This window comes from Chenopodium quinoa, unplaced genomic scaffold, assembly GCF_001683475.1.
Source record: "Chenopodium quinoa cultivar QQ74 unplaced genomic scaffold, ASM168347v1, whole genome shotgun sequence".
Taxonomy (NCBI): domain Eukaryota; kingdom Viridiplantae; phylum Streptophyta; class Magnoliopsida; order Caryophyllales; family Amaranthaceae; genus Chenopodium; species Chenopodium quinoa.
In genome coordinates, this window is record NW_018743920.1 from 3238895 (window position 1) to 3266558 (window position 27664).

The 27664-nt window shown below is 36.3% G+C and overlaps 1 protein-coding gene and 1 pseudogene across 2 annotated transcripts; both read right to left on the reverse strand.

Moving 5' to 3' along the window:
• Positions 1–407: 407 nt before the first annotated feature.
• LOC110687947 lies at positions 408–20913 on the reverse strand. Of its 2 annotated transcripts, none has more exons than XM_021864599.1 (26): positions 20142–20913; positions 18507–18891; positions 17760–17876; positions 17589–17671; positions 16895–17041; positions 16597–16745; positions 16379–16509; positions 16155–16277; positions 15975–16048; positions 15025–15609; positions 14765–14876; positions 13555–13692; positions 12938–13264; positions 11415–11688; positions 10042–11288; positions 9045–9447; positions 8042–8967; positions 7888–7953; positions 7677–7802; positions 7259–7503; positions 5924–7171; positions 3312–3396; positions 2926–3131; positions 2272–2420; positions 1953–2133; positions 408–803 (listed from the first exon to the last, which is right to left on the reverse strand). In XM_021864599.1, the coding sequence occupies exons 1-21, from the start codon at positions 20282–20284 to the stop codon at positions 6484–6486; spliced, it is 6489 nt and encodes a 2162-aa protein (XP_021720291.1). In that variant the 5' UTR covers positions 20285–20913; the 3' UTR covers positions 408–803; positions 1953–2133; positions 2272–2420; positions 2926–3131; positions 3312–3396; positions 5924–6483. The 2 variants fall into 2 exon arrangements, with proteins under 2 accessions (XP_021720291.1, XP_021720290.1); XM_021864598.1 differs by having other exon boundaries at positions 2272–2425.
• Positions 20914–21493: 580 nt separating this feature from the next.
• Positions 21494–26107, reverse strand: LOC110687948 (annotated as a pseudogene).
• Positions 26108–27664: the final 1557 nt, after the last annotated feature.

Below are 27664 nucleotides of genomic sequence, written 5' to 3' on the forward strand. Positions count from 1 at the left end.
AATGAATAATGCCCAACTCTCGATAGAAAATGAACAAGCTGAATAAATACTTAAATACAAGTAACTTTGAGTACATGATTTATTTATTTTTATTAGAACTTTTACATGATTTGGGATAACTTAAATTGTCATACATACATCACCTGTTATACACACGACCATACCGATATAAGTTACGACGAAGATCAAATAAAATAGAAAACATCACCGTTCTAGAATTAGACACTACTTGCACATAAAAACCTCCGTTTATCCTTTCTGGTACACTAGTAGATGGTCCATAACCTAATCTAAATAAACCACAAGTGTGTACGTAGGTGAGTTGGTGACAGATTCCTCGTAGCTACCCCATCTCATACAAATTTACAACTTTTTGCGACAATTTCAAGTTGAGACCAACCAAGACGGACAACTATAACAAATATTATGACATTATCAAACTAGTACTGTACTATTTTGCTTTTGTATTGTATAAATAAAATTTCTTTGCTTTTGGATTTTCCCAAAAGGTACATTTCATAAAAACTCAAACAATTATTTAATGGTCCGACTAATGCAAAGCACTAATTAATCATGTAATTGCCAGCCATATAAACCTACTTAACATGGAAATACTATGATTAGTAACTTGACCAAAAAAGGATATGACTGAAAAGAATAATGTTGAGGAGAGAGAAAATGAACCTTATAATTCATTTCTTCAATCATAACTTCTGTTGAGCGTCAGAAAGCAACCTTTCACTTGCTCCGCCAACTACATTGCAATCATTTATGTACCAATCACAATTCAGAAAGAAATCAACCTGCATTAAGATAAAATAATCAGTATGATTAATAATTTATGTGATCCAAATCAATATGTCATCTATTAGCAATTGGTAGCTCAATTGTGCAGCTGCACAAAATCTGTAGTCACTACATCCAAAGTTACAGATTTTCGATCCGAAAATCGTACACCTTATTCGGAAATAAAATATAACAAGGGTATATTCACAACTGGCGAGCCAGTCAGATATATCGATAGAACAGGGTACTGAAGATGGTGACAAGATAACAGATCTAGAAATAAGTTTAGATTACATGTACAGCTGAGCATGAATGCAGTTTCAGTTTCTCTGACATGTTACAACTAGTATTATCATTGGAAGTAACATCACAATCATTTACTAATAATGAAAAAGTTCAAAAATCCAACTTGAAGGCCAAGGCCAATTTAGAGGTAGGACATCTAAGAGGTCAATAGGATACATGTAGTTGAAAGCTGAGGAGCAGGAAGAACACTGGAGGTAACACCAAAAATGGAGTATCATCAAAAACGGAAAAACAACTGATAAATTACCCCATGGAAAAGTTCATTTCTTAATTCCTGAATCATGTTAACATATGCGGATACTAAATTCAGCAAATAATGCAGCATAATTATTTCCCCTCTTGTTTTTTATACACTTGACAAGATTAATGAATAATATTACCAGAAGTGGTCTAATATTACAAGTCCATAGCACCGAACTCAATATCAGCTTCTGAAATAGCTTTAGCAGTATAAAAAATGATTTTCATTGAAATTTTTTAGAAATATCACCATGATTCGAACTACTAATATAGAAGCACAAAATCATCCACCGGGGTTTTCTTGCAACGCAATTGTTTCTAGACCTAAGGAACTTCATATCAAAAGTCATAACAACCCTGTACAACAATATGGTCCTACGAGGTAAAACTCATAGCCACTGCTGCCAGAGAAGATGTATTGGCATTATGATGCTATGAGTATTCAAGTAGCTTGATAACACCAGTACACAACAATCAGTGAGATTCACAAAAAGAATTAACTATATACCTATGTGAGACAGGATCTTCATCGTGTTCTAGACAATATATCCAACTATACAGTATTCACATGAAAAACTGGCTCTGTAGTAAAATGCATGAGCTGAGCTATATCTGTTCACCTATTAAATACCAGTATCTTTGGTATAATCACAGCTATGTCGATAGCGAAGTGGGATCTTTAACAGCAAGAATAAAGTAAGCATCGTAGCCATTTGCATCAACCTCTGGCATAATATACACGAGCAAAACAAGGGCAGACTTAACGTATGTATGTACTTCACTGCTCCAGAGGATCCGAGGCTGTTACCAAAAAACAAAAGAAAGGTGTTAGCCAAGAGCCAGCTTATCAAATGATTAGTTAGCTCCAAGCAATGATACCAAAAAAGGTGGAGGAAAGGAAGATTAAACAAAGAAAAAAAAGAAAGAAAAGAAACATACTTGAACTTTATCATGCTTTGATTTGCCAATAATACACCAGAACAAGATGATTTTACAGCATAATAATTCATCTTGTGAGGGGATTGGCTCCTCGGGTCCTTGAGACATGTGGAGAGGGTGCCATATGTGCACATCTTCAACTCAAACAGCTAAACTTCAAGAAATAGACAATATATAAGCAAAGTTGTGCAGGAAAACCTACTCATGGAAACAACAAAGAGAACATATAAAGTACAGAGTATCCTAGATAAGAACTATGATAAGCTATGGAAGCACAATTGCATAAACATACATTCATCAGCAACAGAGACATATGAAAAATATAAGAAATTCTAAATAGCATGAAGGATCAAAGTTTGCAAACATGAACATCTACTTCACTGAAGAAAAGAAAATACAAAGAGTGCATAAAATGGATTAAGTTAACATAAGGGACTAAGGGGAAAAAACAGATATAGAATCAAAAGATTATTATTTTTTTTGACAGAATCAAAAGATTCTATGGAAAAAAAAAAAAAAAAAAAACCCTCAAAATTACACTGGTATAAAAGCTCTAGAAGATCAAGGGCTTCAAGGCTGCAAAAGCATCACTAATGTACTTCTTAAGTATAAATATACAATGTGGTAACTCAAAATATAAGCTGACCAGTATACCTTTTATGAAGGCCATACATTCTGCATCGACGGTGTACCAACCAATAATCAGTTCTGCATGGAGGAAGTCTATCGAATTACATGATACTCAGACCTGGAAAACTTGAACCCTACTCACTTTGCAGCATAGTGTTCTGTTACTGTTAGCTAATCACATCATTTATTCAAGTGATAGATAGCCATTACACAGTAACTGAATCCCATTCCTGGAAAATCAACACAAGCTCAAGTTATTAAAATTTGAAAAACATGTACTAGGAAACATAAGTCTGACATAAATCACATCAGAAAATTTAGCAAAAATTCCCCTCAAAGGGCAGCATAAATGTGCAAGCACAGGTATCAATCACAAACGTAGTCTTCCTCAGATGGATTAAGAAATTTACCATATAATACGACATCATCTCTTTTTACTGGAGCTAAGGGATTCCACATTCCTGTCTTTCTTCTGTCTCTGTTCAGCTTGCAGGCCTACCAATGAAACAGTCAAAAACACAAACTTGAAAATCCATCCTTAACTGACAGAGTGGCATCATTTGCCCTCTTAAAGAGCCAGATAACAATCAAATAGAGGAACTCACATCTTAAAAACTGAAGTAAGTTATGAGAAACAGAAACACCCCACTGTATTTAAAATGCCCTTATTTTTCTATTTAATAATAATCTTTCATAGAGGAATTATGAAAGGCATGCATATACAGATTATCAGGAGACTTTCACCTGATCTTGCACCTTAAGCTACAAGATAAGCCATCTATCAACCGGATCAGACTCCCTTGCTCATCCTTTGTAGTGTTATTTACGTATATGAAGAAAGCAAAGGAAGTTCATTGATGAGTGTCATTAATGACACTATTTTCCAGCCTTGTTCCTAATATTTTAGGGTAGTCTCTGACTCTCTGTAGCATTTGAGCCATATATAGTAAAGAATAGCAGCGGCCATCTTTGGAAGATTAATGAAGATCTACAGATGTTTGGAAGATTTATTTACTAAGGAGGAAATCCTATCATATAAGAAAAGGTATGTCAAAACATAGATTCTCCCAAATTCTATCTAACTATTACATCTTCGATATTTTTTTTGGAATTGTACTTGGGGAATCATTCTATCTTAACCCTATAAATCTCCGTGAACATTCAGCGTTTAAAGAAGCTATCATTGTCCATTCTCCTTACTTGTAAATCGCTTACTCATGTTCTCGTCCAGAAGGAACAACCAAGAGGGACTCGCTTTTTCTAGTTTGGAATTGACAATGTGTTTCCCTAAAAGATTTGCTTCTCTACTTTGTAACATGAGTGAGTAGTTCTTTTATGCTCAGTGGTAATTAGATAGAAGCCATGTAATCAGTGTTTGAGACAATGATTCCGTATTATTCGTTATTTCTATTAACTTATTTTGAGTATTCATGAAATACTTGTTTTAACTTATGAATGATGACTTCTGGCAGCCAACAATTATTTGAGTCGAATTTCATGCTCACTCCGTGTTTAAATAAATGAAACGTTTTGACCTTTTGCACTATTCATCTAATTCAATTTGACTAATGCTTGTGATTTATACATAAGAATAAATATAGCCATGTGGGTACTTGTTGGAATCGTCTCAATGAATAGTTTATTGATATTAAATTGTTACAACTTATTGATAATTAAAGATATTTTTAATCAAAGTTTTGCATGGCATACTTGCACAAGGGAAATGTTTCATTTATTTGAACACGGAGGGAGTACCTATTAAGGAGTCTAAGTCCATAATTGATTAAGGTTCCTTACCCAAGTACCAATCAATATTCAAGGGTGAGTTGTACTTCATGATCTAGGCTAAATCATGTTCCTATAATGTTGTGGACCTTGTGGTTGTCTAAGATTGATGAAGTCTTTCTAGTTTGTAATGCAATTGGTAGTGCTAAATCTCATGCTCGTAGTATTGGGGTTGTTCTATTGTCAGTGAGGTCATACCCATGTCTGACTAAACTTAAGGAAAGGTATGGGAACTTATTCCAAGTTTCCAACAAACTATCTATTCAAAGGTTGATTGAAGTGTCGATGATAATGTACAATTACCTGACTACAGTCTAATGATCCAATGAGTATATTTTCTATTATTAATTGTTCATATATTGTTATGCTAGTGTAACATGTCGTTAATTTAGTTCTTTAACTCCCCCACCCCCCCCCCCCCCCCCCCCGCCCCCCAAAAAAAAAAAAGAAAGAAAAAAAAAGTGTGCTACATATTGTGTGGAACATCATTTACTAGTTTTCTATTCTTAGATTCGCTTTCTTCATGGGATCGTCTCTTACTTACCCTTTGTTAGAGTGGATAAAATTTTGTGTGCACTTTGACAACAATCCACTCGGTTGCAAGTCATGCAACAAATAATACCAACATGAAAATGGGCAAATCAGGGATATAAAGCATATAAGACAAAATAGCTCATTTCTTAAGAATGACATAAGATTAGAAGGTACTTCCAATAACATTACAACAAAATTTCCTTAAACTCATAGATCATGAAAGAAAAAAACTCCCACCAGCATTAAAATAAGATTTCTTACAAAAAAAGACAAGGTTAATCATTATATCTATTCGTAATCTTGAAGATTTATTTTACATGAGAAAAGAAGATAACAAAACAGTCAGATGGTTTCATTATACTACATTTCAAAATGATGCCTATTTTGGTCCATTTCAAAATGTTCATAACATGTTACCCTACTCAAAGGTTGTCATATCCCTTTTTCTATCCTAGTATCCTACCCCTCTCACCCCCCCCCCCCTCCTTAATTTACACCTGTTCATTCAATCTTACTTTATCAACATTTTTCTTACACCCACCCATCTTTTAACACTCTTTTATTATATCACCTATTTCTTACACTCACTACTGTTTTACACAATCTCTCTCCTTTGTATTAATATTTGTGCAAATAGTAAATGTAAAGGTCAATGTGAAACACAGGTAGTAGGATCTACAACATTATTGGAAGACATTTGTACCTCTTTGTTGCTTGGTCGATTTAGAAACACCACCTGTTGATGATGGAGAACGAGGCCTTTTGTGGGCCACGGTTCTGGCTGAGGTTTCAGGTTTCTTAGAAGGTAAAAGGGCTGAGGAAAGAAGAGCATCCACAGCCTCTCGCTGTTGCTTTCTATTAGAAATCATGTCCTTTGGCCTCTCAATCTCAGCAGGTCTCCCATCCTCATCCACGCCTTTACTTTGTACCTTGCTGTTAACATGCGATCTTAGACCTCCTTTATCTTCCTGGTGTTTAGAATGCCGTACAACAAATTCCTGGTTTTTAGAATTCCCTACAGGGTCCTGTTTTTTAGAATGTCGTGCGGGGTCCTGATTTTTAGAATGTCGTACAGGGTTTTCAACTCCTTTTGACCCCAGTGTATCAGAGATTTTCTTAAGACCACTATTTTCATGCTCAAGCTGGTGTACACCCCTTGTATATTTACCTGTTTTCCCCCTCGTATGAGCATGCTCACTTGACCCCGGTGGATTTGTGATTTTATCATGGATACTTTTTTCTTGGTCAGGTAGGTTGACACTGCTAATGTTTTTTTTTCACACTCTGATGAATATCCTGCTGCTCAGCCTGCTTCTTACATTTCTCAGTAGTATCCTCTTTAGTTCTGGCAGTTTCAAGGCCCTCACTTGCAGAAGATTTATCACGCTTATGCTTCATGTCCTTGTTCTTACTCTTCCTTCTGAAGTTATCATGATTACTTCCAATTTGCAAGCCATGCTGGCTTTTCTTAACTTCTTCACTAAGCTTGCCACAATAATCATCTGAACATATGGTGTTGGTGGTTGTACCCAATATGTTCTCACATATGGACTTGTAAGGTCTTTTCACAGATATAATCAAATTCCGCTCCCTAGCATCCTTCATAAGAGCAGCCCAATCACGGTTTTTCTTCAATGTCCTCTCATTGCCCAAAATCCACAGAGAAAGCCTTGCTCTTGTGAGAGCAACATTCATTCGCCTAATATCAGCAACAAACCCAATACTGCTAGAGTTCATTTTGGAAGCCGTAGAATATGTATCCGAAGATCTAACTGTTGAAAGAATGAGTATGTCAACCTCCCGACCTTGAAAACCATCAATAGTATTAAATTCCATTTCTGAAGAAACAGACGATCCAAATACACTGGAAAATCTTGAGCGTAAAAGGGAAAGTTGGCTCTTGTATGGAGTAATAATACCAATTCTTTCACCAATGAACTCTGAAGAATACCTGAACAAAGCAAATAAGAATACATCAGCAATTTTAAATAATGTGGACAGGCATCACAAAATAATAACTAAGAAGCACTACCGATACCTTTTCTGAAAAAACTTCACTATTTCAATGGCAGCATCTGCCTCACCCTCATTATATAGGGATGAAGACCCAGCATTTCTTCCATAGGACTCCTGACCATCACTGACATTATAGAAAACATAAGGTCCAAGACCCGGAGTCTTGTGAAAAGGTGCAGCTTTACTTGATGACAGAACACCGTCCAGCAACTTGCCATCATAAAAATGCAAGGAAGGAAAACGACTTATCTCAGGATGCATTCGGTACTGCATATAAGAAACACCAATATTGCTCAGCAACTACATTAGAAACTGAACATTTTGACATAAGTAAGAATCATTTTGGAGAGAAACAATCGAAAACAATTTACCAAAAGGCTATTTATTTCTATCAACAAATGAAAAAAATAACAATCAGTAAGCAGTTGGGTTCAAGTTACTTGTTCAGTGAGCATAATGACTGGATAACCAGCCCTCTGTAAACGCTCAAACATGCTGCATTCGTACAAATATCTGCTGGCAACATTAGAAAGGACTGTCGCAGGAAGTTGCTTTGGGTCACCAACCTTCAAAAAATGTTTATATGTAAACATCAATATAAGATTGAATCTTATTCAGAACAAATAGGCCAATAGAGTCTTTATTACTCACCATGATGCATTTTGTGCCACTTGATTTTAAAAGCTGAAGAGGTATCAGAGTGGCTGGTTCCAAAGCCTACAGTAACAGAAGAATATCCCGAACACATCAGAAATGATTCAGGGTGGGGGCAAAAGTTCAACACAACAACTACCCTAATACAAACCTGTGCTGCTTCATCAATGACAACAGCATCAAACAAGTTATGTTCAGACAGGTTAGCAATTTTACTATTAGACATAGACTCAAAGCATGCCGAATATAGATCTCCACCGCACCCACTCAATGTTGTTACCACTATTTCAGCTTCCCTTAATATTGACCTCCTTAATTTATTCCTTAACACTCTAATTTCTTCACTAGTCTTCTTTTCCCGGGCTTGTATTGCTGCAAGCCTAATGTAAATCTCCTTTTTCTGATTATAAAGGCTTCGCAACCTAGCTTCCAGCTCTGAATTCAACATTTTCTTTCCAATATCAGCTTCAAGATGTTCATCTGAAGCACCATCTTTGTCGGTACTTTCATCTTTCAAATTAGCCCGTTTAGATTCATAGAATTTGATGCGGTCTACCGTCTTTTCTAGACTCTCACGTAGAGTTGTCGAAGATTCTACAATCAACTCATCCTTTCCATCTCCCACAGCCATCTTTTCTTCAGCAAGACGATGTTCTACTAGTGTATCAATGAAAAATGGTAATGAATTTGGATGTATTGTTTTCGCATTGCCAACACGTACAAGGTATGGTTTGTACATGTTTCCATCAGCACCATACAGACCTTCACCAGCTAACCTTGAAACTAATTCATCAACTGCAGCATTAGACTGAGCACAAACAAGCACCCTCTTTCTCCCAGAGGACCTTGGCATTTTCACATCATTCCCAGCATTATCATTCAGTTGTCTAGCCAAGGCAGCATCTTGCCATGCCCTTGCAATAGCAGCAGACTCGCTAATACTTTTCCGGAAATTGGTAAATGGAGTAGAGTTGTGTTTCAAATTGTTACCATATTGTTTGTCAATAGTTTTTGACTGTAATGATACTGCAAGCAGCGCACTGATAAGAGCCACAATAGTGCGTGTCTTCCCAGTACCTGTATATAAAGACCATCACATAACAGGAAGTAATTTGATATCTTGCCAACTAATGTTACATAGAAAAGCAACAAACCTGGAGGACCCTGAACAAGAGACAAATCGAAATCATTTTTAGAATCAGGGATTTCTAAAACTGCATTGATTGCTTGAATCTGACTCCCATTGAAGGTTGACTTGAGCACTTGCTGCATTGGTCGCGACAGCTTGCTCAAATCTACCTTTCTATTCTGAGTAGAGGCATGAGAATGATCAGCAGGTTTCAAGATAATTGGAAGGGCAGGGATAACCTCAATTGAAGAAAGTGCTTGAAATTCTCGAAGTTGAGGCGTAATACTCATAATACGACTCAGGTACCATTTGCTCCTCTCAAGAAGCTGCTTTCTAGCTCGATTTAAGCGTGAACATCCACTTAAAACATAAAATCTTATAAGAAGCATATTTAGCCTTCTTTTATTGTCTTTCTCACGTCTCTCCACCTAAGACACACCAAAGCAGAATTACATAGAGTAGAGAAGCAACAATTGAGATAAATTGAAACTGACAAACAGTGCAATTAATGAGCATAAAAGAAAAAAAGTTTTCCGCGAGAATTCATGGAACCTTTTTGCTATTCATAATTTAAAGGAATGTGTATGCTCTTTGGTCCCTAAGTTCAAGGAATGCACTATCCCTACTTTTTCAGTCCCATAATATACTACTCCGTACATTTTTTTTCATTTAAAAACCTCTAATATACCCCAAGCGTCTAATACTTGCATCCTTTAAATAAATAAATAAATAACTAAAATAAAATAAATTAAAATAAACTATACCTAATTTTCAAGGAAAATTAGATTTTAAAACCTGTTATACCTCTAACAGTCTAATACATGCACCCTTTAAAAAAAGGATACAAAAGTTGTAAATATTTAAATTATATGGGTTTAACTCCCGATATTGTAATACCCATGCATAAGCACAAGGTACACTCTATTAGACATAGTAGGAAAGAAACATAAAAAAGAGACCAAAGAGTATTTAAGCAGGAATCAACTAGGAGGGATTGGGAGGAATAGACTATTAGTTCATACCTTTCCTACTAAGTATACGTTATGAGGAGAATTTTTTATGGGTTGTTTAGTGAGTAAAACTAAGTCATTCTCAGCACAACTGCTAGATGCAGAAGAACCAAGCTCGTCATGGACGCATCGAACAAGATGGAATTCATCAACTCTTTCTACTGAAACCACAGATAAACTGCCACAAGACATTTCTTCTAATAAAGACACCTCTTGGAAAGAACTGCGTAATTGTGCTTTAAACTCTTCCAAAATCAAGGGCCTGAAAATGTCCACATACTGCTGAGGTGACTCAAAACATACTGGAACCTCCTTTAAATCAAGCGGTGTCTCATTTTTCTCTTGATGATCAGTATCTAATCCAACAGCAGCAAAATAGTCCATCTCCAGTATTGCCCTAAACCATTCATCCATTTTTGGAGGCTTCAACCGTCTGGCTGCTGCCTCCATCTTACGCAAATATACAGATCTGCTATCAATAGGATCTGCAAGTTGAATGACTTTACGTTTAGGAAAAGAGGAACTCTGCATTTTCAAAGATGAATGATTACGTCCGGCAGACTTCAATGCAGATTCTAATGGATCTTCAGTATCACGCACAATTTCCTTTAAAATTGTGTCATTCGAACCAGAAACTGCCTTTTTCTGGGCATTAGCCAAATGATTGTTTTTGGCAGTTTCAGCAGGGAAGGATCTAGCCGTGGCTTTGTCAAGTGTGATGCCTTCTTTTAGGATACTCTTAGAGACGTCTGTTTCTCCAATCTGCTTGTCTTTTATTTTGAAAAGGGATGTTGATGTCAGGGCATGTTTTGTCACAGCAGGTTTTCGAGACTTTGGTGCAAGCACAACATCTTTTGGAGCTCTTTCTTCAACAACCTCTGACAAAATCCTTGCAGACCCAGATTCAGAATAGCTCTTTTCAATATTGGATTGCATAACTGACTTATCGGCAGAGGGAGCCAAAACATCTCCCTTAATTGGTTTTATAGCATCACGAACTACAACAGGAGGTTCCAAAATTTCAGTCTCATCATCTGATAATAGAATCACCGGGTCACTATTTCTGCTTCTAGTGGCCACAGTGTCCAAAATTTGCACAGAAGACTCAATATTAAAAGATGAACTCTTCTTCCCAGCTGCCAATCCATCTGAAAGTGATTTTGACTTTGGAATGCATTTGTCAATATATGAAACTTTATTTGACAATGAAACAGAAAGACGTGATACTTGCTCCTTCAATGAATCCATTGGAACCACATCTGCTCAGCAAACCATTAGACATAGGCCAGCACAAGGAAAATAGTGAGCAATTATAAGTAAGACATAGTTAAGTTTTATTATTTAAAAAAAAGGGGGGGGGGGGCAAACAACAATTCCTAACGCACCTGATGCAATCAACTTTTCAATAACTTTGACAGTCGCCTCTGATCTTTCATTGCATAAACTCTTTAGCAAAGCAGGCAAAGAGGTCATAGACAGTTTCCAGTATCGAATAACTGCTTCCAGTTCAGACTTTCCCCAATCTACCAGATCATGTAGCCAGCTCATGTCGGATAATCCATTCATCTTCCTTGAATTTTTCCCAAGAAACACCTTAGATGATTGTGTAAGTTCCCTGAACAAAATGGGCAGGATTTCAAGCAAACGGACACAAGACATCTGTAACAAGTAAAAATATTGATTACATTCATCTAACCATACCAGACAAGCATGTACATTGATGACACAACAAAGATTTTTCAAAATTAAATAAATAATAAATAAATAATAAAAAAAATAAAAATAAAAAAAGGGAAACAAAACAAGATACATTGCCTCACATCACATACCGTCAATTTAAAGACCAAAATAAACCTTACTATCATCTTGCCCTTGATTCCAATCTTTCTCTCATCTAAGAGGTTCTAGGAGGAAAATGCAAGTAGTTTGATACTAGATTCCAAGTTTCATAGTCCAACTTTGCTCACTAAAAATAAAATAATCTGATAAACCGGGGTACAATACACTAAATTGTTGTTTGGAACCATATAGGGCCACTAGTCCATCACATAAAAGCCCATGGTGGACTTGGGTTCATGAAGGGAGGCATGTACATAATCGGCTTGAGAGTTAAGAGGCAAAGTGGATAGTTCCAACCACCCAATGAGCCTTCCGAGGTCTCGAAGGGTCCATAAAAAGTACCTCGTCCTATATCCAAAATTGAAGTGGATATGAGAGGTGTCCCCAAAGTTATATGAGTTTGGTTCAATAATATGGCTATTTCAGAAATCTGTTGTAGCAGTCATCAAAAGCTGCAAGAGATGGTTTCAATCACCACATAACCCAATTTCCTAATGAAACCTTTGTGAAAGTATCCAAAACGGGGCTTTATTGATGGAACCTCATGGTTGGTTGACAAGAATAATCAACATTGATGAAAATCACTACATTTATTTTTTTTCCCCAACATTCCTCTTATTTTTCGTTTCCCTATTTCTCCTCCATTTTTATAAATAGTTTAAATAAAAAAAATATTATTTTTTATATAAAAAAATAAATTTTATAAACACAAGCATGTAAACAATGCCTCTCATCACCAACACAATCCACCTAGAAATCTAAGTTTCAATCATTCCAAAAATGCAGTTGTACAACAAAATGAATGAGACAATATGCAACCTGCAATATTTAAAAAAATATCCAGTGCTGTCTATTGTTCAACAGTAAGAAGTTTTACACAAGTATGTATTCATATTGCATAGTACCAAAGGAGACATCTAGAGGCATAATCACAGAGAGGAAAAAAAAAAAGGAAAGAGTTTCAAGCTTACATATTCCATTCAACAAATGGAGAAAACCATCTCAATAACTTTATAAATAGTGGAATTAAAAAATAAAAAATAAAAAATAACAGGGATTGATAAAATACCTGTGAGATTCTATAATCCATAAAAGCCTTTCCTTTGTGCAAGCACTTTTTCACAGACGGCCATGCAACTTCAGCAAGCTCGGAGCTGAAGCTCTCCCAAAGTTTCTTATCAACCTTGGATAACTGTTTTCCATCATTCACTTGCAAAGAATTGAGGTTTAATTGCTGCAAGAACCCACCTTGAGATGCGAACTTAAGACTTAGCTCATCAGAAGAATTTCCCGCTGGGTGAGCAGCAGGTGAAAACCCTTCTTTAAAAATTTTGCAAAGGACAAAAAAGAAATGATGCAGACTCTGGAAATTGACAAGAACAGAATCCAACTGTACCTGAAATAATAGAGAACGGAGACTTCCAATGTAAGGAATGGCCATAAATATTTAAATCTCAACTGCTGAAAATTTCCTTATTTACGATAAACTAGAACATTGGAAAAATGTTTATTCTACTATGGTGGTTATGAATATATGATAGCATCAGTTTTCTCAGGCACAGCACTACATTATTGGCATCTATAACTGATCATTCAATAAAAACCTATAACATGACATGAACTCTGAGAAATATGACCTGAACTCTAATTATAAAAAAATCAACTAAACCATAGACAAAGTTTTACCAGCTTCAAAGCATGCTTCAAGCCTTGTAAAATTGCAGTCAATGAAGATCCTGAACAACAGAGGAACTGTAAACCAGAAGCAAGGCCACGTGTGTCCGAGACATACTCCAAAATACGCCTACCAACTTGCCTGACATTCTGCATCAAGCAGCAAGGTCTTCAAAATTCATAGCACCCAAAAAAATGTACAGCTATATACCTAAGTTTATGTTAAATCAGAAAAACGAAAAATAAAATTATTTTTTTTGCAAGAAACCACCTAATATATTAGACACTATATAGATAGCCAATTAATACATTTTTATTTTTAAGACGCACTTTCATGTGTTGTACTATGAAAAACATTATAAGAGCAAAAATCAAAGAAAGCCAGTGAGAAAGATATAGAGAATATGGAGGTTTAGGCAATACTAGAGGCATTAAGTTTAAAGGAGGAATGAGAGAATTGTGCTTAGGGCAAGGTTTAAACAAAATACAGTAAAACAACTAGGCATTAAAGTCTAAAAAATTCTAAATACTCTGTAAGTGAGAAAGGAAAGAAACAACAATAAGAGAAAAGAATAACACTTCTTCTGTCCCAATTTAGTTAGGCCATTTGCTTCTTTTAATTCAGTCTCCAAGACATCTTTGAACAAAAACATCTTTACTAGCGTGCTATTATAGAAGTCATATAATGCTCATATTTTGGATGAAAAAAAAACCAACAACAAATCTAAACTTATCCAACAAAACCAAAATGTTAAGATTGTATTTGAGACTATTGATGAAGAAAGGTATTCAAGGAGCTTGGAAATATTTACACCAAATCTCAAAAGTTTGAGTTAATAATAGAGGCGTGTGAGTTTGTGGTGTGAGTGAGTGTATTAGGTCGCTCAAAAGATGTGACAAATTCTTATTGGGCACAGTGTTTGAAAAGGCGTGCCTAGGCGCTGAGGCGCAAGGCGTTAGGGATCATGCGCTTTTGTGGTCTAGGTGAGGCGATTTCAATGATATACGACTCACTTCAATAAGGCGTGCCTTAGGTGCAAGGAACTTTGAAACGCCTTGGTGCGCCTTAAGCCTTTTTATACATTGATTGGGCAATTTACCAAAATCTCGCTGTGAGTGTATTAGGTCGTTCAAAAGATGCAATAATTCTTATTAGGTAATTCGCCACAATCTCCTTCAATAAAAAAGCAATAAATTCAACAATGGAAGTTTTGAGAGGTACATCATTAGGGTCTGAAAGCAAAAGGATCAGACTTTCACCCATCTGTGGCTCCCAAGTCCACTGCCTCCGAAGCTCTCCTTGCTCCAGTTGAATTATGAATTGTGCAGCTAACCTATAAGAAACACAATTGCATACAATTTTCAATACTACAGATCCAATTAACCTTTCCACAAAAAAGAGGCCAGTCAAGAAAGTTTCCACTATCACTGTAAAAACAGTCTTCCGTAAATTGCAGAGAAGAAAGCTTTAAAAGCACCAACCTTCGAAAGGTTCTTATCAAAGGGATACACATTGTTGACACCCTTACTGAATTTTTTGATACCTTCCCATCTCCACTATCATCAGAACCAGAAGGGCATTTCCAACCCAGAAAAGCTGCAACTTCAGCAGCTCCTGATGAAAGCCAAGTTTTAACAGGAAGTGACAGCTCAGAGTTATTTTCAGGCTCCACCATGGAAAATCGAGATAAAGCCCACAGGACAGCCTTAGCAATTGATACTGGTAGGATTGAAGGTTCAATGTCAAGCAAAACATCAAACCACAGCATAGGAGCACACATCCATTCAGTGTATTCCTGACAAACAATATTGCTTTGAAAGGTAAATTCATTCCAGCAACAAACACGTTTCTTGTCATCCAGCACAAAGCATGAAGTAGCATCATCAATTTCTTCACTCAGTTCAAAGAAATTGCTACTATCATCTGTTGAAGTCTGGCAGTGCAACAAGGAGGACAATAATGCAGTAGCATCCGATACAATAATCGTTTGTACAAGATCGATGGCAGGCTGGCGCAGAGAAGAGTGGAGTGTCAAATCTTTCAAAGATGACACAAGAGAAGGCCCCCTACAAGGAAATAGCACCAAAATGGCCATTGATGAAGTTCAGAGGAAAGAGGGAACAAAAAATTAAAAAAAATAAAAATAAAAGAAATATATCTGATCACCTTAATAACCAAATTAATCAAATGCATGTAGTGTAGTAAAAGATGGCTATCATAGAATATGGAAACAACAATAGCATATCAAGATAGCCAAAGCCCAACAGTCAATTTTAAATTTGATGCAAAACAGCAAAAGAAATACATGAACCAATAATAAATAAAACTGCATGGAGAATCTTAATTGTACACAACTTGTCACATCAAAGAAAATTAATTATGTTGTTTCAAAAAAAAAAAAAAAAAAAATATGAAAGAGTATGATTCTTACCACATATGAGCACACTCAAAAGGTGGGCTAGGCGGGTTCATCTTGTAACCACGATGGACAATAAGAAAAGAAATCTGCAAAGGATATAGAAAACAAACTTATCTACTCAGAGATTACAAGAGCCATATATTCAACCTATACAAAATTTACACAAGCATGATGATCAGGAGGGGTTAAGACCTGGCAAGCCTTTTTCCTCATCAGCATGCTAAAGTTACTACTCCTTGTTACTTGATGCAAGAGAAAGTATAAGAAATGCCTACGTTGCTTTTCGAATTCTCCGTCATGCAAAGATTCAAGAGACTGCATAGAGACAAGCCCCATTGATTACTGTTAGCGGGAAATATAGGAGACACTTAGACAGCTAAGGTGAAAGTGAAGGTGATAAAGAACCAGTCACATGCCTGCAAAAGTGGCTGGAAAAGATCAAATATTTCTTTATGTGTTTTCTCATTTCGTGTATGAAAACATTGACTAAGTAAAGAGTCACGCATAACACTTGGAGGCAATGACGTTCTCAACCAAAGTTTACAGCCTGAAAAGAATTTAGGAAGAGTCACAAAGTGATGTATCCAATGAAACCAAAAGAAGAGAATACCAACAAAAATCAGTTAAAACATACCCAAAATCTCAAAGAGCAACCTCATGCAATTGACTGCATGAGAAAATTCAGGGGAATCATCGCTGATGTGATCCAGTACAAAATTGAGAAAAACAGGATATGGTTCCAATATCCCATCTTCTAGTGCAGGAGGTTCCAAAAAAGAAAGCCTTCAACAAATCAATATGAGGACATAATTAGCCGGGTGAGCACAAGAAGTGAAGTCCCATGCTTTCAAAATACCAATGGAGCAGAGCCACATTAATTACATCTAAAAGTTCTATCATCCACATTAATTGAAGGCCAGACAGATACGTACAATGCTTTGAGTCCCAACCATATAGTAATATGATCCATATGCACTCTTGGCCTTGAATTTTCAGAAGTTGGCTGCATCTCATCACCAGTAAGAAAGCCAATGCATCTCTTAAGGAAAGGCTGGAGAGGTTCCAGCTCTGCAGCAGACCTTGCAAGAGAAGATATTGATGTAATGTACCAATATAAAGAATTGAATTGATTCACTATGCAACCTTGTTTGGGGTATAATTTGATGGGAACTTAGGCATGCATGATGTATTTAATCATTTACCTATGAACATCAGATCTATGAGCAGAACTATGATTGGAATTTGGTTCTCATCCCAAAACCTCAATATTTTTCAATTTAGCCCCAGGCCTCAAGGCTCTTCAAAATATGCATCAAAATAAACTTCTCGTGGCAGTCATTTTGCTAAATAAAAATTAATAAAACCACATCATAATGATTTTAGATCTATCGGTTGCAGCGGATGCCTCACATCTCATGTTATATGGGTATATGTAGACATGTAGTACTACCATCACCAGTGAAACTTGGCACCATATTCAAGTTTCAACCCAAAAATACATAAAATGATAGAGGTCAGCAGTTAGCTTGGGAATCCAGATTTAGCATATTATACAAAACAATATCACAAGAACGCTATAACTAATATCGAAACGTAAAAATACTTTCAAGTGACAGGGTACAATACCTCAACTTTCCCAAATTACCAGCTAACCGATGGCCAATAGATCGTGATTTTCTGCTTTTGAAAAAAAGTAAAGCGTAGACACCCTAATGACAGCCAAATTCAGGGAATTGATATCAATAGCATCAGCATAGGCACACAAGACAAATATATCAGACCTAAAAGTAAGAATACCGGAAAGTGCTGTTGCTTGGCTAGTGCTAATTCATGAGCATCATCAACAGCCTCAATCAATTTTTGGAATTCGTTGACAATGAACTCGTCGCCCAACAATATAGGGAACGTTAAGACCTGCAAATAAAATAAAGATGCAACATCATCACAACACAAAGAAACAGCCTCCATATAGATGGACATATGGTGTATAAGAGATACACATGCTGTATATAATACAGAAATAGCTGGCTATAGCATCATAATTGCATGAAAAACAAAATTAATTACACAAAAGCTTGTTATGTCAAGAAGAGGCCTAGAGGGAGAACCAAAAACAGTAATCAAAATTATCAAACAGAACATTACCACAAAAGAAAGGAAAAAAGTTCCTTGATGTACTAATGCACACAGATAGAAGAGCCATGCAAAGGGTGGCAAGCAGGCCCTAATAGGTTTGACATGAGAGGATATTTTCTTAGTGGACTTTATCAGAAGCACATTTCTCAGCCAATAGAAGAAAGAAAAAATGACATAATAAACAAGTGTGCCTATGTTCAAAGCTATGAAATGGATGGAACAGATCAACAGAAGGTAAAAGAACTAGAGACATTGTTCTTCCAATGGAACCAAAAATAGAATGCAGATACAAAACATATAGGAGTACTACAGTACATTCAATTACATTTCTCTTAAAAAAAAACCCAAATTCCTGTTTCAAAGTCTTATATGCATAATGATCAATCCAGAAGAGCCAATGCAGCATACCTCAAACATTAAACTAACAATCTCAGCATTATCATGATCAAGATGATACCCTCCTTGTGCAAGTCTTGAGTTTGCTTCTTTTATGTGTTCAGAGACTCTTTCTTCGTCAAGGCGCTGCAATATACTAAGTAGGGGAGAAATAAAACCTGACTCATATTCAGCTTTGTACATCTCTTGGGCTTGGTGGTGCCGAGAGATGCACTCTGTACACCTCCTCATTTCTTGAGATACCCTACCCCATAACATCTTAAGAAGGGAATCATCGCTCTCAACCTTATAGTAATTGAAAAATGTCTCTAGAAAAGGACCCATTATATCCCAATATCCACACCAAGGATGATGCGAACTGGGAAGACAAATCAAGAAATTGTATGCAGATGAAAACCTGAATCAGACAAATAACCAAATTTAAAAGAGATCAGGGCGGGGGGGAGGATGGGAATATGAAAAATGGAGTAGCATACTAAGTGAACAACCTTATATACTGAATAAAGGAATATGGAAATACATGGAGTAGCATTCTAAGAAAATTTCTTCATTATAATAGCTTTGTCCAAAACTTCTAAATTATACATGCATGAGAGTTAAATAGACAATTTGAGATACTTGCAATATTATGTCCGAGAAAAGAAGCCTCTAAACTTCAATATATGCCGGATAAACATATATACGGAGTACAAAGCTGACAACCAATCCAGCAACACCGCAGCAGCATTTCAGCTATTGAAAATTTCAACACAGTGACATTACGTTATCAATGATTCAAAAGTGAGAGTTACTATTGACAGTAGTACCCCAAGCAAAATACTTCATAAGTTCAAGAAATCAACCCAAATTCAACTAAACAAATTATCAATAATACTTCCTCCATTTTACTAAACTTGCAACACTTGCCTGAATTGGATGTTTCAAATTAACAAATACCACTCGGCCAACTCTTTTTCACTCCCCTCTTCTGTCTTCCATAAGATACATTGTTTACATTTATTTTTTTGCAGTATCTCCCCTCTTGCAATAAACAATGTCCAACTCTAAGAATTGTAATTATAGTAAAACGGAGGAAGTATCTATCTAACTATCTTCCTCTATGCTATTCAGAATCGGCAACGTTGAATTAACCATACTGAAACCATCAATGTCACACTAAATACAACATTCCCTTTCAAGTATGAATACATCTTTTACACTGATTGATTTCCTTAACCTACATTACTCACCAAAATATATGTATGCACCATGTTTAGCAATTATACATACATAATCCTAAACTCAAAACAAGCAAGCTCAATAATGAATCCCCCATACTATACTCCTACTATCACAAAAACATTGTCACATTGTCTCAACCCCTCGCAAATTTGTGGTAATACAATCATAATAATTGATTATTCTTCTCAAGTTCATTCAAGAGGTACACTGGAAAATCCAATTATGATACATTTTTATTCCAAGAAATGCAGCAACTTCTAAAGTTTTTCCGTACATCTTAAAATACTATACGAAATGTCAAAACAAGTATAAAACGAAATTTAATCAATTAAATGTGTCGAGTAGCACGAATCAATAAGAATATCACTAGCATTTATAATCATCAAAATAACAATCAAATCATTAAAGATTAAAAAAAAAACGGACCAATTTTCTTTAGCTTGTTGAATACGATTAAGGCGAGAAGAATCATGACAATTATGATGATCATCATCCTCTTGTTCCTGCTCTTGTTCAATAGCTCTCCATTGATCGAGAAGTTCATTTCTGCTCTTCAGTATTCTCTCCATTGATTTTGACTACGCTACTTTGCGGCGAAGGAGGACGAGAGAGAAAATTGTGTATCAATGGAATGGCGGCGAGTCTAGGTTTCCGACGCCGGCGAAGGGAGGAGAGAGTAAGGTTTCCGACGCCGGCGAAAGGGGAATTAAAGCGCGGGGAATGGGGTTTTGGGGACGAGCGAGAGAGGGAAGTCAGGAGTTTGATTTTCCCCAGAATTTATGGGTTTTTTATTTTTTATTTTTTATTTTTGTTTTTTTGTTGGGCCAATCTTCAAAAACGATGCTTTGCCCAGGGTTCAAGGGTTGTCTACGGTTTTTTCCCCCTCTCAACAAAAGAAGAAGAAAAGAAAACAAAAAAAAGCTAGTGTTCTCACTTCTTAGTTTTAACCAATTAAATTACTTAGCTACTATCGATTACGTTTCATGGAAATAAATGGACAACTTGATTGCTATTAGTTACGAGTAAAAGATAGTGCAACAAGCTTATCAATCACCATTATGGAGCAACAACTTATCATTGTGGAGCAACATACGATATCTTTGTAATTAAACAAATCTGTGTGGTTTTACCAAAAAAAAAAAAGTACTTATAACACATTTGGTGTGAAATGTGCTCTTTGTTGCGTGTTATGGATACTTCTTCCTTTTTGTTATTAATAAAATTATCACTTTGGTCCTACAAAATTACAAATGGTGTGACTTTTCATTAGAGAAGTTTTACCTTCAAATTGTTGTAGCTTTGGAAATATAATATGGTACACTAAGCTATTAACTATTAAGAGTTAAAGACTATAAATGGTTGTTACTTACCACTATGGAATATGGATTCCAACTTTCTTCACTTATTTGATTTTTCCTTGAGAGTTCTATTAGATTGTAAGAAAATTGTGACATGATCTAGGAATGACTTAGAATTAGAGCTTCAGTCTTCTTTGATACGTGAAAAGATGAACATGATTTTACTAGGCCAGAAATAGTACTCCCAAGAGTAGAATATACTTTCTGAATGAAAATTTTAAATCCCAATACCTCACCTTCTCCCTCTTATCCCCTTCATCGTATCCATTTACCTTTTCTCTCAACTTTCTAATGGCCTAGGTACTCCGGTATTATATCTATGAATGTAGCATGATAGAACAAAGCGCTGATCTAACTGAGACTTTTAAGAAAGCGTGTGAAGAGAAATTCAGAAAAGGTACTAAATTACTGAGAAGGAAATTGAACCTGAAGATAGTATGCAAACTTTTATTTACATTGACCTTGCAAAATTGTACAGATTGGAGTGCAGTCTAAACATTTTATACATCTGATGATCTGAAATGAGCAGGGTGTGATTCAGACCAAATAAGAAGACATGACATTCCAACTGATTTTCATGTGTGAAGGCATAGATGCAACAACTCGGAGGACGTCCGGTTTCTCATTGAGCTTAGGGTGGTAGTCTTCAGACCTCTGTCCCAAAACTCTGAGGAACTTAGCAATGTTAGGCAGAACAAGTTCTCTGCAATGGAGGTGTAGTAATGGAACTTTAGATAAAACACTGCCTTTCTGAATGTCCAAACCTTCTGGCCGCCGCAACTTGTAAGGCTGGCCACTTATTGGCTCAATGTCAACTTGAGGTGTCTGCTTCCACTTCTGATGCACAAACCAACCATACTTGTAATCACCCACAATGGGAGTGCCAAGAGCTTCAGCACAGTGGACTCGCAGCTACAGGTGGCACAAGGACATGAAATTATTACCATTTCCAATTGCATAAAATAAATGCTTCAGTTTCAATTAAAAAACAGAACAGCAAAATGCTGAATCTAGACATGGCCCTTAGCAAAAATTTCATTACCATGAGAGGAATAGTAGTAGCACTGAGCTGTAAACTCCTTTTTAAATGTCCTTCAATGACATTTTAATAATTTTATCTAAATTCATCATGCGGTTGTCTGTATTTTCCGACTACAGCATCCAAAGAGATAGAAATCCAACAGTCCAACTGTATGGTGTTCAATTTCTTTGAGTTAGCTGACTTGCTTAGTTGCTTAACCCAACAAAAACACTTTTATCAGACCTGATTATACAAAATTTCAAGAAACCTAATCCCCTTAGCAGTTCTAAGCAAAAATGGTACACAAAAATATTTTACCATTTTTACTCAAAGAACAGCAAATATGGCTTGCTTCTTCTTTACTATGTGCACAATAGGGAAAGAAAAATTAATGCATTGCTAATGCATCAGAAAATTTCTCATAGTCAAGCAACCAAATATTAACTTATATTCCATGCGTTGATTAAGAAGCAAATAGGCATCGTAGCTAGCTTACGATGAATAACACAGAAGAGGATAAATTTTACCTGATGTTTCCAGCTGGTATGTGGTTGTAGCTCAATCCATGAACACCCATTGATCATAGGGCCAAGTACCCGATACTCAGTCAAAGCTTCTTGATAAGCTTCTAAACCTGATGGATGAGCCAGCATTACCCTCTCGGATTTTCCATCATCGAGAAGCACCTGTAAAAAAAAAAAGCTCCCAACTCTAATAAACCTGATATATGAACAAAGAAGTACCAAAAGCACCTTTTATTTTCTGTGTGGGGGACGGAGGATGTGTCAGAGAACGAGAGAGAACCTTTGTGAGAGGAGCACATATTACACCTTCCTTTTCTCTGGGGATCCTATGACCAATGCCCAATATTTCATAAATGTAGCTCCACATGCATCATTCCAGGCCTATTAGATATTCTTAATTTAAAGTTCAAGATTTGCAACTTTAAACCAAAATGTAGACTAGAAAATCATCAGTAAACAGTGATAAATGGATGAATATCAATACCAGACATGATGTGTTTGCAACATTCATATTGCTAAACAATTTTTGAAGATAAGAAGTGCTCTCCTTTGTCCTTCCCATCAAAAGGATACCACTACTTTCTCTGTCAAGACGATGTACCTTAAAAGAGACAGGTTGGTAAATAATAAGATGGATGCAATTAGTATTCCATAATTTCAGCAACCTGACAACAGGAGAATATAAGATGCACTAATAGAAGCATTAATATGTCAAAATCATGTCAATTATCAAGTTATAAAAAAATAACTAAGGAGAAAAATCTATCAATGATATAACATAATGGATTCTGTCGTACCCCAAAGGCAGATAAATAATGGCAACAATGAGCAACAAGCTTGCGCTTTCAGAGCCTAGTAGCCTACGCATAAGCTAGGAGTCAGATGACCAACTTGATGTACAAAGAATCTGTGAAGACATAGAGTTACCAAACCAAGCAAAGTTTTCATACTCAATACTTCATTGGCTGAGCTTTGACTGGTAGGAAACGATCCCCACAACTCATTGCATACAATGTCATAAATTTGAGGTATGATAATTACATTTTTAAGTTTGAGTCTAATTCTACATGGAATGTACTATGTGAGTGATAATTATTACTTTCAAATAAGTATGTCATTTCTTCATTCACTACCTTTTATTAACACCTACAGATAAGTATGCCATTTCAAATAAGTATGGTAAAGAGTAAGTACGCCATTTCAAATAAGTATGGTAAAGAGTAAGTAGTAAAAAAAAAAAACTTGATAGTTTAGTAAAATATTTAGATTGGATGTTCAACTATCATCTTCTTACTCTTAATCTTCCTTAATTTTTCAATTCATAGCACTCATTTAACTTATAAATGACGCCGAAATTTGTTCTTATATGCTAAAATTTATTGCACATGGATACATCAATCAAATGGTCACTGTTGAGACAATTCTATCAATAGAATCCCAAATCAGAGAAGCAATAGGGAAAGAAAAAAGAACAAAATTTACATTCTTCAGCGACCATAGTTCAAGGAGCCTTGAGCTTAGACTTGATGCAATGTCCAACTCATAAGGGATATTGGGAAATGGGCATACAAATACTACTCGTATTCGCAATAGATATCACTAAGTAAGCAGGTACTGTTCAATCATCAATACTACAAAGGCAAAGCATATACTAACATACTACAAGCAATTGTGACAAAAAAGCTTACCAACTGAGGACCTTCCTCATAATCATAAGATAATGCTGCAGCAGCAAGAGCATCCATGCTGTTATGAACCGGCAAATTCCCCTGTCACAATGCAGTAATAGAAAAAATGAACAATGATTGCAATCGAACATTATTCTACAGAAAAATATAGATATGCTTTCTAATGCAGTCACCTGCACGGGCAACTTTGGAGGCTTATTAAGCACAATAATGGCCGAATCCTGAAATGTACAGCAGAAGAGGAGGAATCAGGACAAAATACAATCTGAGGCAAAAAAAAAAATTAAACATTTATAGATAATAGCTGGGGACCTGCCTTGTACTTAACAAGCCTCTGCAAGTAAGCTATTTCATCAGCATTTGGATTTAAAGTTCCACGTGGTATGGGATCAAATCGCCTTGAAATCCTACTTTCAGCAATTGACACAGGTACAAGGATTTTTGTACCTGCCTTCATGGCTTCATTGTGCTTAATCTGTAGATTAGCTGTAGAATTGTAGGAAAATTAAACCAACATGGAAAAATACAGGCAGGAAGAAACTGCAAGTGTACACATTATCAGACGACATTCTTAAACAAATGACTGATATGGACATTACCTTCCTTGTAGACGTCTTCCCTGGGATGCTCGACGAGCTATTTTTACTCGGATATTCTATCAGCACCTATGACCAATATACAACATAAATAGATTAGCAAACTTCCATATCCCAATGCTTAATCACATGCTCCTATTTTAATTTCCCCCTCATAAGTCAATTCTCTTAACCTAAAGGCTTAAACTTTAATATAATTCAGGGTTGCAACAATTTAAGCTACTATATACTTCTAGTAAACTTCTGGCTAGATTACAAATAAGGGAGCTCCTAGATGTTAACTCATTCGGATGACTGATTCATTTCTAAAGACTTTACTTCACCCCCGTAAACTTTACATGAACAATACTCTGAAACTTAAATTTAATTCTTTTCAGTGACTGATTTTTAAAAAACTATACTGCACCCCGTAAAAGTTTGCATGAACAATACCCTGAAGGCCTGAAACATAAAGTTAATTCATTTCAATGAACGATCAAATTCTAAAATAACCATGATTCACCCGGTAAATTAAACATAAACAATACCCTGAAATTTAAACAAGATATGATTGGTAATTATACAACCAAATAACATTTCATTTCACAAAAACAAGAACTGTGTAAACAGAAAAAACCAGCAATTAGCCAGACATAGAAGAAGCAATCGTATGAACTCACAAGGCCTTTATTGAAATGATACTGAATAACAGAATCATAAACTTCATCAAAATAATACTTGACCCAACTGATTGCAGTAACACGGGTATGCTGCTTTCCATTGGGGCATTTCGTCGAACACTTGGCGGGCAATGGGTCAGAAGGAAACGGAGGAAGAGCAAGAAGCTGACGGGGTTTTGGGCCCTCCTTTGGGCTTCCCAGATAGGCTATGTTGTTCACGACCCGAATCACTTGGTCGGGTCCGGTGGGCCGGGGCGGCGATATTCGGGAGTAGTGTCGAAGGGCGGTTGTTAGTGAGCGGAAGTAGCGGTGGTTTCGGTGAAGGAAGATGGTCATGGTTAAGTTTGAGGATGATTTTGATGTCAACAACTCTTAAGTCTGAAGAATGAGTTAGTTGTATCACTGGAAGATAGTTAGATAGTATAGGGAAAGTTCCGGAAGGGTGGCCTATGCTGGCCCGCGGAGCTTAATTGAGATGTTCGATACTTGTTATGGTTATGAATAGTAAATGCCTGGAGTATGGACGTATGGTTAATTTTTTTTGAGAAAATCCTCGTTCATCAGCCTTATGAACGAATTCATAAGAGGTTATGAGCATCATTTTGCCCCCTTTACTAAGGGTAAAGTCGGCACAGTGAAATATGGGTGTTAACTTCAGACTAACGGCGTTAACTTACGAATTGAAATGCAAAAATGGCATTGAAGAACAACACTCCATTATCATCTTTCCCTTGTTCAATTCCTTCTCTTCTCCTCTCTTTCACTCTCCTCTGTACCCTTTTTGTTCATCTTTAATCGAACCCCAATTGGTCCAAAACTGATTGAATTCATCTTAAACCCTTATTTCTCGCTCGCTTTTCCTGGAAGCAACCACCGCCTTCATCTGCAATCAATCTCGACCTCCATTGTTGATTCCCAAGATCTTTTGCTGCAATTCTCACTCTTCTTTCTGTAGAATTGTTCCTTTGACAGAATTTGAAGCGTCGTAAATTAGGAATTTCATTGCTAATAAGGTAGATTGGAGGATTCGAATTTGGTCAAATTTTGGTACAATTACCTAGCAAAGCTCAACACTTTTCAGATCCGACGAAGATCAGCTCAATGGATTGACGGCTCTTAAGATAAAATACCTACCCTTTGGGGTTAACATTTCCCTATATTTCTCACTTTTTCCTCAGGGTTTTCGTAAAATTTGGCGGCGGAGCCGCCGGAAACGGCCGCTGAAATGGTGGGTCGGGGTTCCTGTATGTCTTGGTGTTGGGTTGTTGTCTGAGATGTTGGTAAAAATTTTGCCATTGTTATGTTGACAAGGAAGGATGAGGAAGAAGGGAAAACAGACGTTAACAGTTAACAGTTATGTGTCATGTCAGCTACAAAACATGAAAATATTAAAATATTGAAAGATGCTTGAATATTAACGAAAATGCCATCTTATGAACAAAAATCGTTCATAAGACATATGAACTGGGGGAAGCTCATTTTTTTTATAAGAAAAAAACATTTAAAATCCTCCTCACAAGGGGAATTACTAATGCAACTGAAAAAAGAATGAGAATTAAATTAGAGCTATGACAAGGGATTCTATTTATATTACCGCTAACTACATGACTCATATTTGCTGTTTTATTTGCTTATTGATAGGAAAGTATAGTTGATAGGATATAAATTTGGTAAAAGTTGTGTGACCAAAAGTACGGTGGAGTAGTGAAAGATGAAACTCTATGTCCAGAAAGAAAAGAGAGAGCAAAATTATGAAATTTTTTGTTATCATCGTTTATCGTTTATTCACTTATTGATAACAGTTAGGTTATCTCCCTCAATATTAATATGGGAGATGTTATGGCTTAGGGGTGGGGATGGTGGCTGGGTGGTTTTTGATCGGGTTTTTTGGGTGGGGAAAGGGATGGGTGGCTGGGGTGGTTTTAACAGTGAAGCAGGGGGTTTCGGCGGCAGGGTGGGATAGAGGGCTTCCGTCGGTGGGGGAGTAGGGTGCCAGCGATGGGGAATAGGGCTGCCAGTGGTAGGGGTGGTGGTTGGGTTAGGTTTTAGGTTTTTTTTTTCTTTTAATTTTAATTTTGTTTTTTTTAAATAACCAATATAGCA